Genomic DNA, 16,326 nt, shown 5'->3' with positions numbered 1-16,326 from the left:
TATATATATGACATTTTCCTTGTCCAGTCTATTGTCAGTGGGCATTTGGGTTGGTTCCAGGTCTTTACTATTGTAAGCAGTGCCACTATGAACATACGTGTGCATGTGTCTTTATAATAGAATGATTTATAAGCCTTTGGGTATATACCCAGGAATGGGATTGCCAAGTCAAATGGAATTTCTATTTCTAGGTCCTTGAGGAGGCACCACACTGTCTTCCACAATGGTTGAACTAGTTTACACTCCCACTATCAGTGTAAAAGTGTTCCTATTTCTCCACATCCTCTCCAGCATCTGTTGTCTCCATGTTTTTTAATGATAGCCATTCTAACTGGCATGAGGTGGTATCTCAATGTGGTTTTGATTTGCATTTCTCTAATGACCAGTGATGATCAGCATTTTTTCATATGTTTGTTGGCCTCATATATGTCTTCTTTTGAAAAGTGTCTGTTCATATCCTTCACCCACTTTTGGATTTTTTTTTTTTTCTTCCTATAAATCTGTTTTAATTGTTTGTAGATTCTGGATATTAGCCTTTTGTCAGATGAGTAGATTGCAAAAATTTTTTCCCATTCTGCTGGTTGCAGGTTTACTCTAATGATTGTTTCTTTTGCTGTACAGAAGCTCTAGAGTTTAATTAGGTCCAGTTTGTCTATTTTGGCTTTTGTTGCCAATGCTTTTGGTGTTTTAGTCATGAAGTCCTTGCTTGTGACTATGTCCTGAAATGGTTTTGCCTAGGTTTTCTTCTAGAGTTTTTATGGTGTTAGGTCTTTTTTTTTTTTTTTTTTTTTTTTTTTTTGAGACAGAGTTTCGCTCTTGTTACCCAGGCTGGAGTGCAATGGCGTGATCTCGGCTCACTGCAACCTCCGCCTCCTGGGTTCAGGCAATTCTCCTGCCTCAGCCTCCTGACTAGCTGGGATTACAGGCACGCGCCACCATGCCCAACTAATTTTTTTTTTGTATTAGTAGAGACGGGGTTTCACCGTGTTGACCAGGATGGTCTCAATCTCTTGACCTCGTGATCCACCCGCCTCGGCCTCCCAAAGTGCTGGGATTACAGGCTTGAACCACCGCGCCGGGCCCTGGTGTTAGGTCTTATGTTTAAGTCGTTAATCCATCTGGAGTTAATTTTAGTGTAAGGTGTCAGGAAGGGGTCCAGTTTCTGCTTTCTGCACATGGCTAGCCAGTTTTCCCAACACCATTTATTAAACAGGGAATCCTTTCCCCATTGCTTATTTTTGTCAGATTTGTTAAAGATCAGATGGTTGTAGGTGTGTAGCGTTGCCTCCAAGGCCTCTGTTCTGTACCATTGGTCTATATCTCTGTTTTGGTACAAGTACTATGCTGTTTTGATTACTGTAGCCTTGTAGTATTGTTTGAAATCAGGTAGCGTGATGCCTCTGGCTTTGTTCTTTTTGCTTAGGATTGCCTTGGCTATGTGGGCTCTCTTTTTGTTCCACATGAGGTGTAAGGTGGTTTTTTCCAGTTCCGTGAAGAAGGTCATTGGTGGCTTGGTGGGGATAGCATTGAATCTATAAATTACTTTGGGCAGTATTGCCATTTTCATGATATTGATTCTTCCTAACCATGAGCATGGAATATTTCTCCATCTGTTTGTGTTCTCTCTTATTTCCTTGAGCAGTGGTTTGTAGTTCTCCTTGAAGAGGTCCTTTATAACCTTTGTTAGTTGTATACATAGGTATTTTATTCTCTTTGTAGCAATTGTGAATGGGAGTTCGCTCATGATTTGGCTCTCTGTTAGTCTGTTATTGGTGTACAGGAATGCTTTTGATTTCTGCACAATGATTTTAAATCCTGAAACTTTGCTGAAGTTGCTTATCAGTGTAAGGAGATTTTGGGCTGAGACAATGCGGTCTTCTAAATATACAATCATGTCATCTGCAAATAGAGACAATTTGACTTCCTCCTTTCCTAATTGAATACCTTTACGTTTTTTTCTTGCCTAATTGCTCTGGCTAGAACTTCCAATACTATACTAAATAGGAATTGTGACAGAGGGCATCCTTGTCTAGTGCCGGATTTCAAAGGGAATGCTTCCAGCATTTGCCCATTCACTATGAATGGTTTGTCATAAATAGCTTTTATTATTTTGAGATACGTTCCTTCGATACCTAGTTTATTGAGAGTTTTTAGCATAAAGGGCTGTGAATTTTGTCAAAGGCCTATGTCCAAATCTTTGCCAAGTCCTATGTCCAAATTAATATTTCCTAGGTTATCTTGCAGGGTTTTTATATTTTTAGGTTTTATATTTAAGTCTTTAATCCATCTTGAGTTGATTTTTATAAATTGTTTAGGGAAGGGGTCCAGTTTCAATCTTCTGCATGTGGCTATCCAGTTATCTCAGCACCACTAATTAAATAGGAGTCCTTTCCCCATTGCTCATTTTTGTCAGTGTTGTTGAAAATCAGATTGCTGTAGGTGTGCTGCATAATTCTAGGCTGTTCCAATAGTCTTTGTGTCTGTTTTTGTACCAACACCATGCTTAAAAGCACTACTTTTTCTTCCTGAATATCCCATTCATCTCTTCTCTTCCTCCCTTTCTTTTACAAAATTTTAAAAACACTTTCAGCATCTTGACTTAGCTCTTTCTTTCTCTCCCTTTAGTATTTTTTTCCTTCGCTATAGTCTCTTTATATCTTCTCTTATGCAAATGGTTGTCTCTTTTACGTAATGATAGCTCACATTTTTGATGCTTACTATTTTTCAGGTACTATGCTATGTATTTCACGTGTATTCTCTCAATAACAGTAACAATCAATCGATAATAATCTCATTATCCCTATTTGGAGATAAAGAAACTGAGGCTTTGAGATGTCAAGTGACTTGTCTCTAGTCACACAGCTCCCAAGTTTTAGAGCTGTGGTGAGATCCACACAGCTGTGTGGCTGTGACCAAGTGTCCCAAGCCCATGTTTTTAGGTTCTCTGATGTGATAGATGTCCAAAATAAAACATTTGAAAGAAACATAAAAGTAGAAATGTGCTTTCTAAAGCTCTTATAATCTCCATACCCAGAAAGGACTCAAACTAAAACTGCTATCTTTCCTTCCAGTGTGTTTTATGCATAATGTATAGGATTTTTTTTTTAACACTGTGATTTGGTGGTCATTTTAAATGAATTAACATACTTAAAAACATATAAAATCACAAATCTTATTTTAACAGCAGAACATATTTTTATACCTTGAAAGAGTAGATATTACCTGTTACTTTATATTGTCAAAGTAGAGCAAATAATTCACTAAGTATTATTTTACTTTTCAGTGATGCTATGCCATGTTAGAAAATATTTGATTTAATGCAAAATTTAGAAGTGACTCTGTGAATACAGGTTAATGATATATTATCTTTTTTGTTTCTAAGATATTTTCGGCAAGGAAATGCACCAGGATTTCTAAAGGAAATTCTAGAAAAAAATTTTAAAGTTAATCTGTTGATATTGCAGACAATTCTGGTTCACAAGATGAAATTGCTGCAGATGAATACTGTAGACTTATGTGTGTAACATCAAGCACTAAGAGTGAAATTATCAACTTAATTAGATTGGTAGAGTGAGAGTGGGGGTAAGTCTGTATTTGTAAATAACATTTTGTTTTTAGAGATGCTTTTGTTGCCTAGGCAGGTCTTGAACTCATGGCTTCGTAAAACAGTGTCCCTCAGAGATATGATAAAAGTTGTGTTTGTTACTGTGACAAAGTATTTCTTGACTTTGAAGCTAATTATGTATTTATATGCTTCAAAATGAATACAGGTGTTGATTTTACTCACAAAGGTTATATCTACTGGTAAAGAGAACAAATTAATTTTAAATAGCTATGACCCTCTAGTCAAATTCTATTTCAAGTTACTGGGAGGAAGGGAAGTTGAGTGCCCTAGTTTGGCCTGACATACTTTCCTCTCTATTTTGAGAATTTGAATGTAAACTGCCCCACCTCCCCCTACAAACACCATCATTAAAAATAATTAAAACAATCAACTCTGAGTATCTTTGTATCAGTAGAAGCTCTAGAAAAAGTAAAACCAGGTTGAAATTATGTCCCTGTCCTCACCAGCACTTTTACCTTGTCAGTAAAATTCTATAAAATAGGGATCCATACTTTATAAATTGTTTAAATAAGAACAAATAAGTGAAATGACTGGCTAATATTGCATATAGTATGTCCTTAAAAGTTTAAATTTCCATACTGTTCACATTTCAACAAACATGAGCACATCTTTGATCCACTCAATAGCAAGAACTTTCAGATCTATGGTATGTTTCAATGTACACATCTCCACACATCAGCCATGGGTACTCTTCTGCACGGTACTACACAGTACAGTTACTGCTCTCACTGACTCTGGTGCTCTCTCTTTTCAGGGGATACTGAAGTTCAAAAAGATAAAATGGCCTGAGCATGGTCCCACAGATATAAAGAGCTGGGACTCAAACCCAGGCCTCTTGACTGCTAGTACTAAAGCTGCCTACTTGATTCACATATTCAGGAACAAACATCTGATTTAGGCTATGATTTTCTCACACCAGCAATTGACAATTAAGGATCCCACTGTATAAAAAGAAAAAAATAATAATAGAGTTCAAATCGATATAGCCGCCAGAATTTTTTTTTAATGTCAGCCACTCCCTTCTATGAAAAGCAGTGTTTTAAGATATAATTAGTATTCTGAGCATAGGGTGATGGTAAACATTATGTTTTGCATTATGAGGTGGCAAAATTACCCACTCTCAAAAGACCAGCTGCTGCAGGGCAGCTGGCACCCATGATGCCTACATTCTCAAAACTATTTTAATTGGTAGTTTCCCGCTTTTTTTGTTTTTTGTCAATCAGAGAGGAAATGTATGTGTAAGCCTATTAAAGCCATAGCATCTGTTATGATGAAATGACATCACAGAATCTTAGGAAGTGAAATGTTCCATCTCAAGATTTTGAGACTGCTCTGTGTTCTTATTGAGGCAAGAGTTCCTATAACTCACCTCCTCAAACAGGTATTGAAAGTTACAGGCAAAAACAGATACGAAATTCTTCCCATACTTTTCATATAATGTTTCCATTATAGTCATCATTTTGAATTGATATACACAACATACATGAAACTATTCATCACGTTAGATTCATGTGGCCCTAAAAGGAAAAAGCTCAAATTTTGAAATAGGAAGACCTGAAATCAAATCCAGTCTCTGCTCAAATGGCTGACAGTTTTAAACACAGGACTTAATCACTTGGAAGTCTTCTCATTTCTATAATGTAGATAATAAGTCTTATTCCACAAAGTTATAGGGAGGAACTAATAATCGAGAATATTATAAATCAACAAATGTTGCACTGCTATCAATAACATTTATTAGGTGCTCATTACATAACAGGGTATGTACTAAGTGGTTATATGTGCTTTATCTCATTTAATCTTCCCAAGAAGGCTTCATGATAGATATTACTATTATAACCAACTTAGAGATGAGAATATGATGAGGCTTAGAGAGGCTAAGGAAATAATTCTGTTTACAAACTTAGGACATGGAGGACCCAATAATTAAACTTATTCTTTCATTCATGCAACAAATACTTGCTAAGGAAAGATCCCCTGATCAAAACTGGACACTGTTTGGAAGGAGAAAGTGGGGAATGGAAGTTGAGTAAGCAACCAGCCATGGTCACTGTACGCTGGCCACTATGTAGTGAATGGATCAAGAGGTAACAAGAGAGAATCCAAGAAGACTAGGTAGGCATTTGTGGAGGTAGTTCAGGTGACAGACGATGTTGACTTCAACCAGGGTGGTAACAATGAAGAGGAAGAAATCTAGATGGACTGAGACAATACTTGAAGGTAGATCTGACTATGTGATGGTGGGAAAAGAAGAGTCAGGCAAGGGAAGCTCCTCATATTTGACTCTGAGCAACATGTTGATCTGAGACTGGGGACACTCGAATGGATATGCAGAGGGAGGGAAAGAAATTTTTGTACTCTCAAGCCCCATGCTGTAAACCATTATTAATGTTATCATTAATTATTATCATGAACATAAATGGTATTTGGAGTCGATGGCCACATAACTTTCAACTACCTGGAAAAATTTATGGAAATGTCAGATTATTCCTTTACATGTGAAAATGAAAAAAAAAGAGAAAAGTTTGATGTAGAATTTGTTGCGGTTCTTAGTTTTCAAAGTAAGCACCTAGGAACAGGACAGTCTGAGGTTCACCTTGAACTTTGTGAATCTGAGTTTCAGTATTTATAATATGAGATGAATTGAGGTGGAGAGGAGAGTGGGGAAACACTGAAAGATAATTTACCAGAAAGCTAACAGGTTTATTTTATTTTATTTTTATTTTTATTGTTTTCTTTTTTTGAGATGGAGTCTCACTCTGACTCCCAGGCTGGAGTATAGTGGTGCGATCTTGGCTCATTGCAACCTCCACCCCCGGGGTTCAAGCAATTCTCCTGTCTCAGCTCCCAAGCAGCTGGAACTACATGCACATGCCACCATGGCCAGCTAATTTTTATATTTTTAGTAGAGACGAGGTTTCACCATATTGGTCAGGCTGGTCTCAAACTCCTGACCTCAGGTTATCCAGCCATCTTGGCCTTCCAAAGTACAGGGATTACAGGCATGAGCCACCATGCCCGACTTAAGGAGTTTATTTTAGATGATTGAGTCAAGTATATTTTTTCTTCTCTCTACATTTTTATATTTTTCACATATTTGAAAATGATTACTTATTACTTTTATAACTAGAAAATTAAAAATTTGAGAAAATGAGTCTTTAAATAATTATATTTGTTATGTCTATATAGTTCATGGTAATAAGTTCTGAGAACCACTCAAATTGTAACTGTCAGTCAAACCAATTAACATAATGATGTAACTGACATAGGCCTTAAAATACATGCCCTTCTAAGTGTGCCACATATGAAGCAGTCCCAGTCAAAGTGGACTGGAGTTTCGGATGGGACCTGACCAGTAGTGTGGTCAAAAGTGGCTGGGAAGAAGACTAAGAAGCCTTGAGGAATTTAACGTTTTCTAGATTTCCTTCATTTGAAGTATCCTTCCAAATTTAAATATTTTAAAATTTCTTAGATTCTTTGCCTTCCCACTTCTTAAGGTTAGATGATCATAATAATATTCTTTAAGAAATCCTGCTAGCCACGTCTGAATCTCGACTCTTTTCCTTCCTTGCAGGGTCAATGATTGTATCTTGCGGGTGAATGAGGTTGATGTGTCAGAGGTTTCCCACAGTAAAGCAGTGGAAGCCCTCAAGGAAGCGGGGTCTATCGTTCGGCTGTATGTGCGTAGAAGACGACCTATTTTGGAGACCGTTGTGGAAATCAAACTGTTCAAAGGCCCTAAAGGTAATAAAAATATAATTGACTCACAATAAGCCACAAGTGACAAGCCATCTGACTGAAGTTTATGCCACAATACTAGTAATGAACTCTATCCTCTGCCATTCGGCACTTACCAAGATATTTAAAATCCTGCAATAGTGGTTACAAAGGGTAAAGGAAACCAGTACTCTAAATATGAACTCAGATAAGAAGGAAAGGATAGATTTATGTAGGAATGTCCTTATAAACAAAACTAACAACAATCATCTATATTTTTCTATAAATCTTTAATCTTACTGGATCATAACTTGGCTAGCAAATTAATACTAATTTTTCAGAGACAAATGACAAATCCTTTCATTTAGCAAAATACTAATATAAATAAGAATTAAAATTATACTAATATAACAATTATGTTTTTATAATACTGTTGTGGTATATTTAAAGTTTTATGATATTCTTACGTGCTGTACCCAATACTACATTTTACACTTGGAATAGCCAAAATATGTTAAAAATTTTTTTTTTTAATGTTCACATATCTCTTGAGATCATTGTAGTTACTCTGTGGAGTTGCATAAACAGATGAATTACCACACTAATTTTTGTTTTTGTTTTTGTTTTGTTTTGTTTTGAGGCAGGGTCTCACTCTGTTGCCCAGGCTAGAGTGCAGTGGCAGGATCATGACTCACTGAAGCCTCAAGCTCCTGGGCTCAAGTGATCCTCCCACCTCAGCCTCCCAAATATCTGGGACTACAGGCATGCACTAGTACACGTGGTTATTAATATTATTATTTATTACTTTGGTAGAGACAGAGCCTTGCTCTGTTGCCCAAGCTGGTCTTCAACTCCTGGCCTTAAGTAATCCTCCTGCTTTGGCCTCCCAAAGTGCTGGGATTACGGGTGGGATCCACTGTACCTGGCCCATACTAATTTTTAAGAATAGTATTTTGATCTCTGTTCTTTAGAATGATGACATTAAATAGTAACTTAATAGTATTTAAGTATTTTGGGAAAAAATATCTATAATAGCTTAACATTTAAAAAATATTTTAGATGATTATGACCAGATAACTACACTGTACTCTTTGAGTAAATCATTTCTAATTTCTTTAGAATCTCTTCAATCTCTAATGCTATATGAGATTGAAAAACAAGCTTACCACCTTTTCTAGGGGGCAGTAGTGGGTGGTATTTAAGATGTCTGGACTGAGTTTAAAAGCATAGTTCAACCCCTTGCTAGAAGAGCTATCTTGGTTGGGCCATGAGGATCATAATGGTAGTGTCAATCCATAGGGTTTATGAGGATTGAGCATTTAACCAATAGCTGGCACAGGGTGAGCAATATAGCCTGGTGGTTAAGATGCAGACGCTGTAGCCCAGAGTGACTTGATTAGTACCCTGACTCTGCAACTCACTTGTTGTTTGGCCTTGAGAAAATTACTTAACCTCTCTGGGCCATATTTTCTCATCTACAAAGTGCAAATAAGAATAGTACTTGCGTCTAGAGATGTTGTGAGGATTAGATGAGTTGATTCACAAAAAGTATTTAAAATAAGGCCTGGCACAAACTAACTGACCAACAAATATTAGCTACGTATGCATGTTAACTGTACTATTATTTAGAACATATGGTTTTAAATTTTGTAACAACTGTTTGGTAATGTAATGAAAATATTCAGAGAATCCTCATGGGTTAAATTCAAATGTGTTAAAATCATAGAACTAAATCTGGGAAAAAGAAAAAAAATGAGACATTTTCATACCAGAATCTCTAGTGGTATGAAAGACTTTCAACCCTCACATTTACTAAAATCATATTGCAAGGAGCTTTAAAGCCAAACAAAATGTCCATGCACATTATTTCTATTAAAAATATGTATTATTCCCAGCACTTTGGGAGGCCGAGGCGGGTGGATCACGAGGTCAAGAGATCGAGACCATCCTGGTCAACATGGTGAAACCCCGTCTCTACTAATACAAAAAATTAGCTGGGCACGGTGGCGCGTGCCTGTAATCCCAGCTACTCAGGAGGCTGAGGCAGGAGAATTGCCTGAACCCAGGAGGCGGAGGTTGCGGTGAGCCGAGATCGCGCCATTGCACTCCAGCCTGGGTATCAAGAGCGAAACTCCGTCTCAAAAAAAAAAAAAAAAAAAATATGTATTATATGTAGCTATTTCTATAATTCAATTAACTGTAATTGTTCAGCATAGCCCTAAGGCAAATACTAATTTTAATCACTCAGCAAAGTAACATCATCCATTTATAGACCTTCTGCTAGCTGAGCAACTAGATGACCTCCAGCTGCTCAGCAGAGTACTTAAAGGCAACAGATGAGTAAAACTTAATATTATCAAGAACACATTTTTTTGATTTTGATTTTTGATGCTAGGGCTACAGGTGGTTTACTTTAGTCTGAACTGCTTTCTTCTTTGACCCTGGAGTGGTGCAGAAATTGCTGTGGGATCTGGAGTGGGGAAATGGGGAGAAGTGTGCACTAATCAACTAGGTATACCTAGGCAATAACCCAACGGAAGTATACCATGTATTAGAGGAGTTGATGGGGTTACAGGTGAGCTTGGTCTACTGAGATGGGGAGAACCAGGTTGGAACTGTGGCAAATAATTATATATCTCTAAGAAGCAGGCTCTTGCTTAATCGCTGTAGAAAGAGTTCAGCCTATAGGGCCTGTTGGGGTTATGCTGAGTCAGTCATACTTCTTTCTGTCACTGTCCAGAGGTCACTGATGGGGATTTATTTCTCTATATAAAGCTTATTGATTCACAGAGAAACTATTTTAGTCATTGCTTAAATTCCTCATGCCTCTCCCAGTACCATAAACACAGCAAATGCCGAATCAGAGTAAGTTGAGTACTTAAGTTGGATTTTACACTAACTCTGATGGTACCTAACAGTTTTAACTTCACTTGGCACCATATAATTTTTCGTTTTTGAATTATAATATGTGTAAAGGGGATTCTTACCAATGTTTAACTCATACAATGGAAACTCTCATGCACTCTGGAGTGAAGATAAATCAGATGTAGTCTCTGTCCTTAGAAAGTTTAAATGGGAGAGAAGCAGGTAAAGTCAACTACCTTTAATATAAGACAAAATGAACTCAGCTCTGATGGAGCTTGAGCCATGATTTGAAACAGAAGAAAGAGGAAGATGTTTGTGATGGTTTCATTCTTCTTGTGCTGGTTTCTTCCCATATCGTGGATTTATATAGTTTTGATCTCAGGTAGCTGCTTGGGGAGGCGGCCTTTCCTTTGACTTCCTGCGGAAGTGCTGCTGGGCTGCCACAGATTCAGTGGAGCTGCTGCGTCTTTTACTTACTCAGGAAAATTAGGCCACCTTGTGCAATGTTGGCTTCCCTTTGGCCCACCAAGCTGGATCATTCCTGGTCGCTCTCTAACTGACTTTCTGGGTGCCTACCTCTGGAATGAGAGTTTTTTGGCCTTCTGGGCTTTGTGCGGCAGGGAGACCCATCTCTCCCCCACCACAGTATCATGACTGCTCAACAGCAAGGGAACAAAGCAGGATGGAGAACGAATTTGTTGAATTGACAGAAACAGGCTTCAGAAGGTGGGTAATAACAAACTTCTCTGAGTTAAAGGAACATGTTCTATCCCAATGCAAAGAAACTAAAAACCTTGAAAAAAGGTTAGATGAAATGTTAACTAGAATAACCAGCTTAGAGAAGAATGTAAATGACTTGGTGGAGCTGAAAAACACAGCACAAGAACTTCATGAAGCATACACAAGTTTCAGTAGCTGAATAGATCAAGCAGAAAAAAGGATATCAGAGATTGAAGATCAACTCAATGAAATAAAACAAGAAGGCAAGAAAAGAGAACAAAGAGTGAAAAGAAATGAACAAAGCCTTCAAGAAATATGGGATTACATGAAAAGACCTAATCTACACCTGATCGGTGTACCGGAAGATGACGGGGAGAATGAATCCAAGCTGAAAAACACTCTTCAGGATATTATCCAGGAAAACTTCGCCAACCTAGTGAGGCAGGCCAACATTCAAATACAGGAAATACAGAGAACACCACAACAATACTCCCACAGAAGAGCAACCCTAAGGCACATAATCGTCAGGTTCACCAGGGTTGAAACAAAGGAAAAAATACTAAGGGCAGCCAGAGAGAAAGGTCAGGTCACCCACAAAAGGAAGCACATCAGACTCACAGCGGATCTCTCGGCAGAAACCCGACAAGCCAGAAGAGAGTGGGGGCCAATATTCAACATCCTTAAAGAAAAGAATTTTCAACCTAGAATTTTGTATCTAGCCAAACTAAGCTTCTTAAGTGAAGGAGAGAGGAAATCCTTCATGGACGAGCAATTGCTGAGAGATTTTGTCACTACCAGACCTGCCCTGCAAGAGCTCCTGAAGGAAGCACTAAACACAGAAAGGAAAAACTAGTACCAGCCACTGCAAAAAAGAACCAAATGGTAAAGACCAACGACACAATGAAGAAATTACTCCAATCAAATGTCAAAGACCAAAAATGCAATGAAGAAACTGAGTCAACTAATGGGCAAGAAAACCAGCCAGTAACAAAATGGCAGGATCAAATTCACACATAACAATGTTAACCCTGTATGTAAATGGGCTAACTGCCCCAATCAAAAGACACAGACTGGCAAATTGGATAAAAAGCCAAGAACCATTAGTTGCTGTATTCAGGAAACCCATCTCATGTGCAAAGACACACATAGACTCAAAGGGTTGGAAGAAGATTTACCAAGCAAATGGAGAGCAAAAAATAAGCAGGGGTGGCAATCCTAGTCTCTGATAAAACGGACTTTAACAGAAATCAAAAGAGCTAAAGAAGGGTGTTACATAATGGTAAAAGGATCAATACAACAAGAAGAGCTAATTATCCTAAATATATACACACCCAATACAAGAGCACCTAGATATATAATGCAAGTCTTAATGACCTACAAAGAGACTTAGACTCCCACACAATAATAGTAGGAGACTTTAACACTCCACTGTCAATATTAGACAGATCAACGAGACAGAAAATCAACAAGGAAATCCAGGACTTGAATACAGATCTAGACCAAGCAAACTTAATAGACATTTACAGAACTCTTAACCCCAAATTCACAGAATATACATTCTTCTCAGCACCACATCGCACTTACTCTAAAATCGACCACATAATTGGAAGTAAATCTTTCCTCAGCAAATGCAAAAGAACAGAAATCATAACAAACAGTCTCTCAGACCACAGTGCAATCAAATTAGAACTCAGCATTAAGAAACTAACTCAAAACCGCACAACTTCATGGAAATGAACAACTGGCTCCTGAATGTAGCCTGGATAAGTAACGAAATGAAGGCAGAAATAAAGATGTTCTTTGAAACCAACAAGAACGAAGACACAACATACCAGAATCTCTGGGACACATTTAAAGCAGTGTCTAGAGGGAATAAATGCCCACTTGAGCAAGAAACGGTCTAAAATCGACACCCTATGATCAAAATTGAAAGAGTTAGAGGAGCAAGATCAAAAAAACTCGAAAGCTAGCAGAAGACAAGAAATAACTAAGATCAGAGCAGAACTGAAGGAGATAGAGACACAAAAAACCCTTCAAAAAATCAACAAATCCAGGAGCTGGTTTTTCAAAAAGATCAACAAAATATACCACTAGCCAGACTAATAAGAAAGAAAAGAGAGAAGAATCAAATAGATGCAATAAAAAACAATAAAGGGGACATCACCACTGATTCCACAGAAATACAAGCTACCATCAGAGATTACTACAAACAACTCTATGCACACAAACCAGTAAACCTGGAAGAAGTTGATATATTCCTAGTCACTTGCACTCTCCCAAGACTAAACCAGGAAGAAACTGAATCCCTGAATAGACCAATAACAAGGGCTGAAGTTGAGGCAGCAATTAATAGCCTACTAACCAAAAAAAGCCCAGGTCCAGATGGGTTTACAGCCGATTTCTACCAGACGTACAAAGAGGAGCTGGTACCATTCCTTCTGAAACTATTCCAAACAATACAGAAAGAAAGAATCCTCCCCAACTCGTTTTATGAGACCAACATCATCCTAATACCAAAACCGGGCAGAGACACAACTAAAAAAAAAAACTTCAGGCCAATATCCATGATGAACATCGATGCAAAAATCTTCAATAAAATACTGGCAAACCGATTGCAACAACACATCAAAAAGCTTATTCATTATGATCAAGTAGTCTTCATCCCCAGGATGCAAGGCTGGTTCAACATACGCAAGTCTATAAATGTCATCCATCACATAAACAGAACCAAAGACAAAAACCACATGATTATCTCAATAGATGCAGAAAAGGCCTTCGACAAAATTCAACAACACTTTATGCTAAAAACCCTCAATAAACTAGGTATCAATGGTACATATCACAAAATAATAAAAGCTATTTATGACAAACACACAGCCAATATCATACTGACGAGGCAAAAACTGGAAGCATTCCCTTTGAAATCTGGCACAAGACAAGGATGCCCTCTTTCACCACTCCTATTCAATATAGTATTGGAAGTTCTAGCCAGAGCAATCAGGCAAGCAAAAGAAATAGAGTATTCAATTAGGAAAAGAGAAAGCCAAATTGTCTTTATTTGCAGATGACATGATTGTATATTTAGAAGACCCCATTGTCTCAGCCCAAAATTTCCTTACACTGATAAGCAACTCCAGCGAAGTCTCAGGATACAAAATCAATGTGAAGAAATCACAAGCATTTCTATACACCAATAACAGACTTAAACAGAGCCAAATCAAAACTGAACTCCCATTCACAACTGCTACAAAGAGAATAAAATACCTAGGAATACAACTAACAAAGGATGTAAAGGACATCTTCAAGGAGTGGGAAAAAATTTTTGCAATCTACCCATCTGACAAAGGGCTGATATCCAGAATCTACAAAGAACTAAACAGATTTACAAGAAAAAAACAAACAAACACATTCAAAAGTGGATGAAAGCTATGAACAGACACTTTACAAAAGAAGACAAGCCAACAAACATATGAAAAAATGCTCATCATCACTGATTATTAGAGAAATGCAAATCAAAACCACATTGAGATACCATCTTATGCCAGTTAGAATGGCAATCATTAAAAAATCTGGAGACAACAGATGCTGGAGAGGATGTGGAGAAATAGGAACACTTTTTCACTATTGTTGGGAGTGTAAATTAGTTCAACCATTGTGGAAGACAGTGTGGCAATTCCTTAAGGACCTAGAAATAGAAATACCATTTGACCCAGCAATCCCATTCCTGGGTATATACCCAAAGACTTATAAATTGTTCTATAATAAAGACACTTGCACGCATATGTTCATTGTGGTACTGTTTACAATAGCAAAGACCTGGAACTAACCCAAGTGTCCATCATCGATAGACTGGATAAAGAAAATGTGGCACATATACACCATGGAATACTATGCAGCCATAAAAAATGATAAGTTCATGTCCCTTATAGGGACATGGATGAATCTGGAAACTATCATTCTCAGCAAACTGACACAAGAACAGAAAACCAAACACCATATGTTATTACTCATAGGCAGGTGTTGAACAATGAGAACACATGGACACAGGGAGGGGAACATCACACACTGCAGTCAGTGGGTGGGGGGGGCAGTTAGGGGAAGGACAGCGGGGGAGGGGAGGGTGAGGAGGAATAATGAGGGGAGAAATAGCAGATGTAGGTGATGGGAGGATGAAGGCAGCAAACCACCTTGCCATGTATGTACCTATGCAACAATCCTGCATGATCTGCACATATACCCCAGAACCTAAAGTACAATAAAAAAAAAGAAAGGGGAAGATGTGATTCATCATAACCAGGATAGACAAAATGCTCCAGAGAATTTAAAATTTTCAGCAAACTGACACAGGAACAGAAAACCAAACACAGCATGTTCTCACTCATAAGTGGGAGTTGAACAATGAGAACACATGGGCACAGGGAGGGAACATCACACACCAGCGCCTGTCGGGGGTTGGGGGAACAGGAAGGGAGAGCATTAGGACAAACATGTAATGCATGCAAGGCTTAAAACCTAGATGACAGGTTAATAGGTGCAGCAAACCACCACGGTACATGTATACCTATGTAACAAACCTGCAAATTCTGTATATGTATCCCAGAACTTACAGTAAAAACAAAACAGACAAACAAAAAAAAAACTTAACATGTGCACAGTTTATCTGCCCTTCCTTGAGCATGTGAGTACAATATAGTAAGCATCAACAGTCTAGACAACTGAGCTAACTGGATTCAATTATGTATATCTAACGCAGAGTTATCTGGATATACATTAATACAGTCCTTCAATGATTCAACAAATACATGCTGTTTGCTATGCACCTGGCACAGAATCAGACAATAGAGATTCACAAAGAAAATTCACATAGTTCTTGCTCTCAAGGAGATTATAGTCTGGTGGGGAAAACACCTATAATGTAAATTGGGAAAAGTACTATGAATAAATGTAAAAGATTGCTAAGGGAGTGCCAATTAAACAGTGGATCAAAGTAGACTTCTGTAAACAAGTGCCACTTAAGCTAAGCCTTGAAATATAAATTAAAATAGACTTAGCCAGGTAAAGAGCTAGGGAGAACATCCCAGACAGAAGTCAAGGCTTGTGAGTATGATGGCTACACTGTAGGAAAAGATCTTGATACCTTCTAGGAGTCTAGTAATAGAACAATTAATTACATGAAATGATATGGCGGAGATGAGCAAAGTCCAGATCATGCTTAGATTTGTTGGCCATATTTAAGGATTTGTGATTATATTTAAATGCAATGGGAAATTATTGTGAAAATTTAAGTGTGAGTGACACATGATAAAATATGTAATTTTTAGAAGATCTTTCTGGCTACTATGAAGCAGATGAATTGAAAAGGACACAAGTGAGAGCAGAGATCAGTTAGGGGTTACTTG

General features: G+C 37.8%; 1 protein-coding gene across 29 annotated transcripts in view; it reads left to right on the top strand.

The window, feature by feature from the left end:
- Positions 1–16,326, top strand: part of DLG2 (discs large MAGUK scaffold protein 2) — a 2,157,409-nt gene that overhangs the window by 1,564,391 nt on the left and 576,692 nt on the right. For all 29 annotated transcript variants that reach the window (XM_064365356.1, XM_012469540.2, XM_012469543.2 and 26 more), the window contains one exon: positions 7,200–7,369. In XM_064365356.1, coding sequence (XP_064221426.1) covers positions 7,200–7,369 — 170 coding nt within the window. The remainder of the gene's footprint in view (positions 1–7,199; positions 7,370–16,326) is intronic.

This window comes from Aotus nancymaae, unplaced genomic scaffold (assembly GCF_030222135.1).
Source record: "Aotus nancymaae isolate 86718 unplaced genomic scaffold, 86718_ANA_hifiasm-v0.15.2.pri h1tg000059l, whole genome shotgun sequence".
NCBI classification, from domain to species: domain Eukaryota; kingdom Metazoa; phylum Chordata; class Mammalia; order Primates; family Aotidae; genus Aotus; species Aotus nancymaae.
Note: the sequence above shows the minus strand (reverse complement) of the source record. Positions and strands in the feature narration are given on the sequence as shown.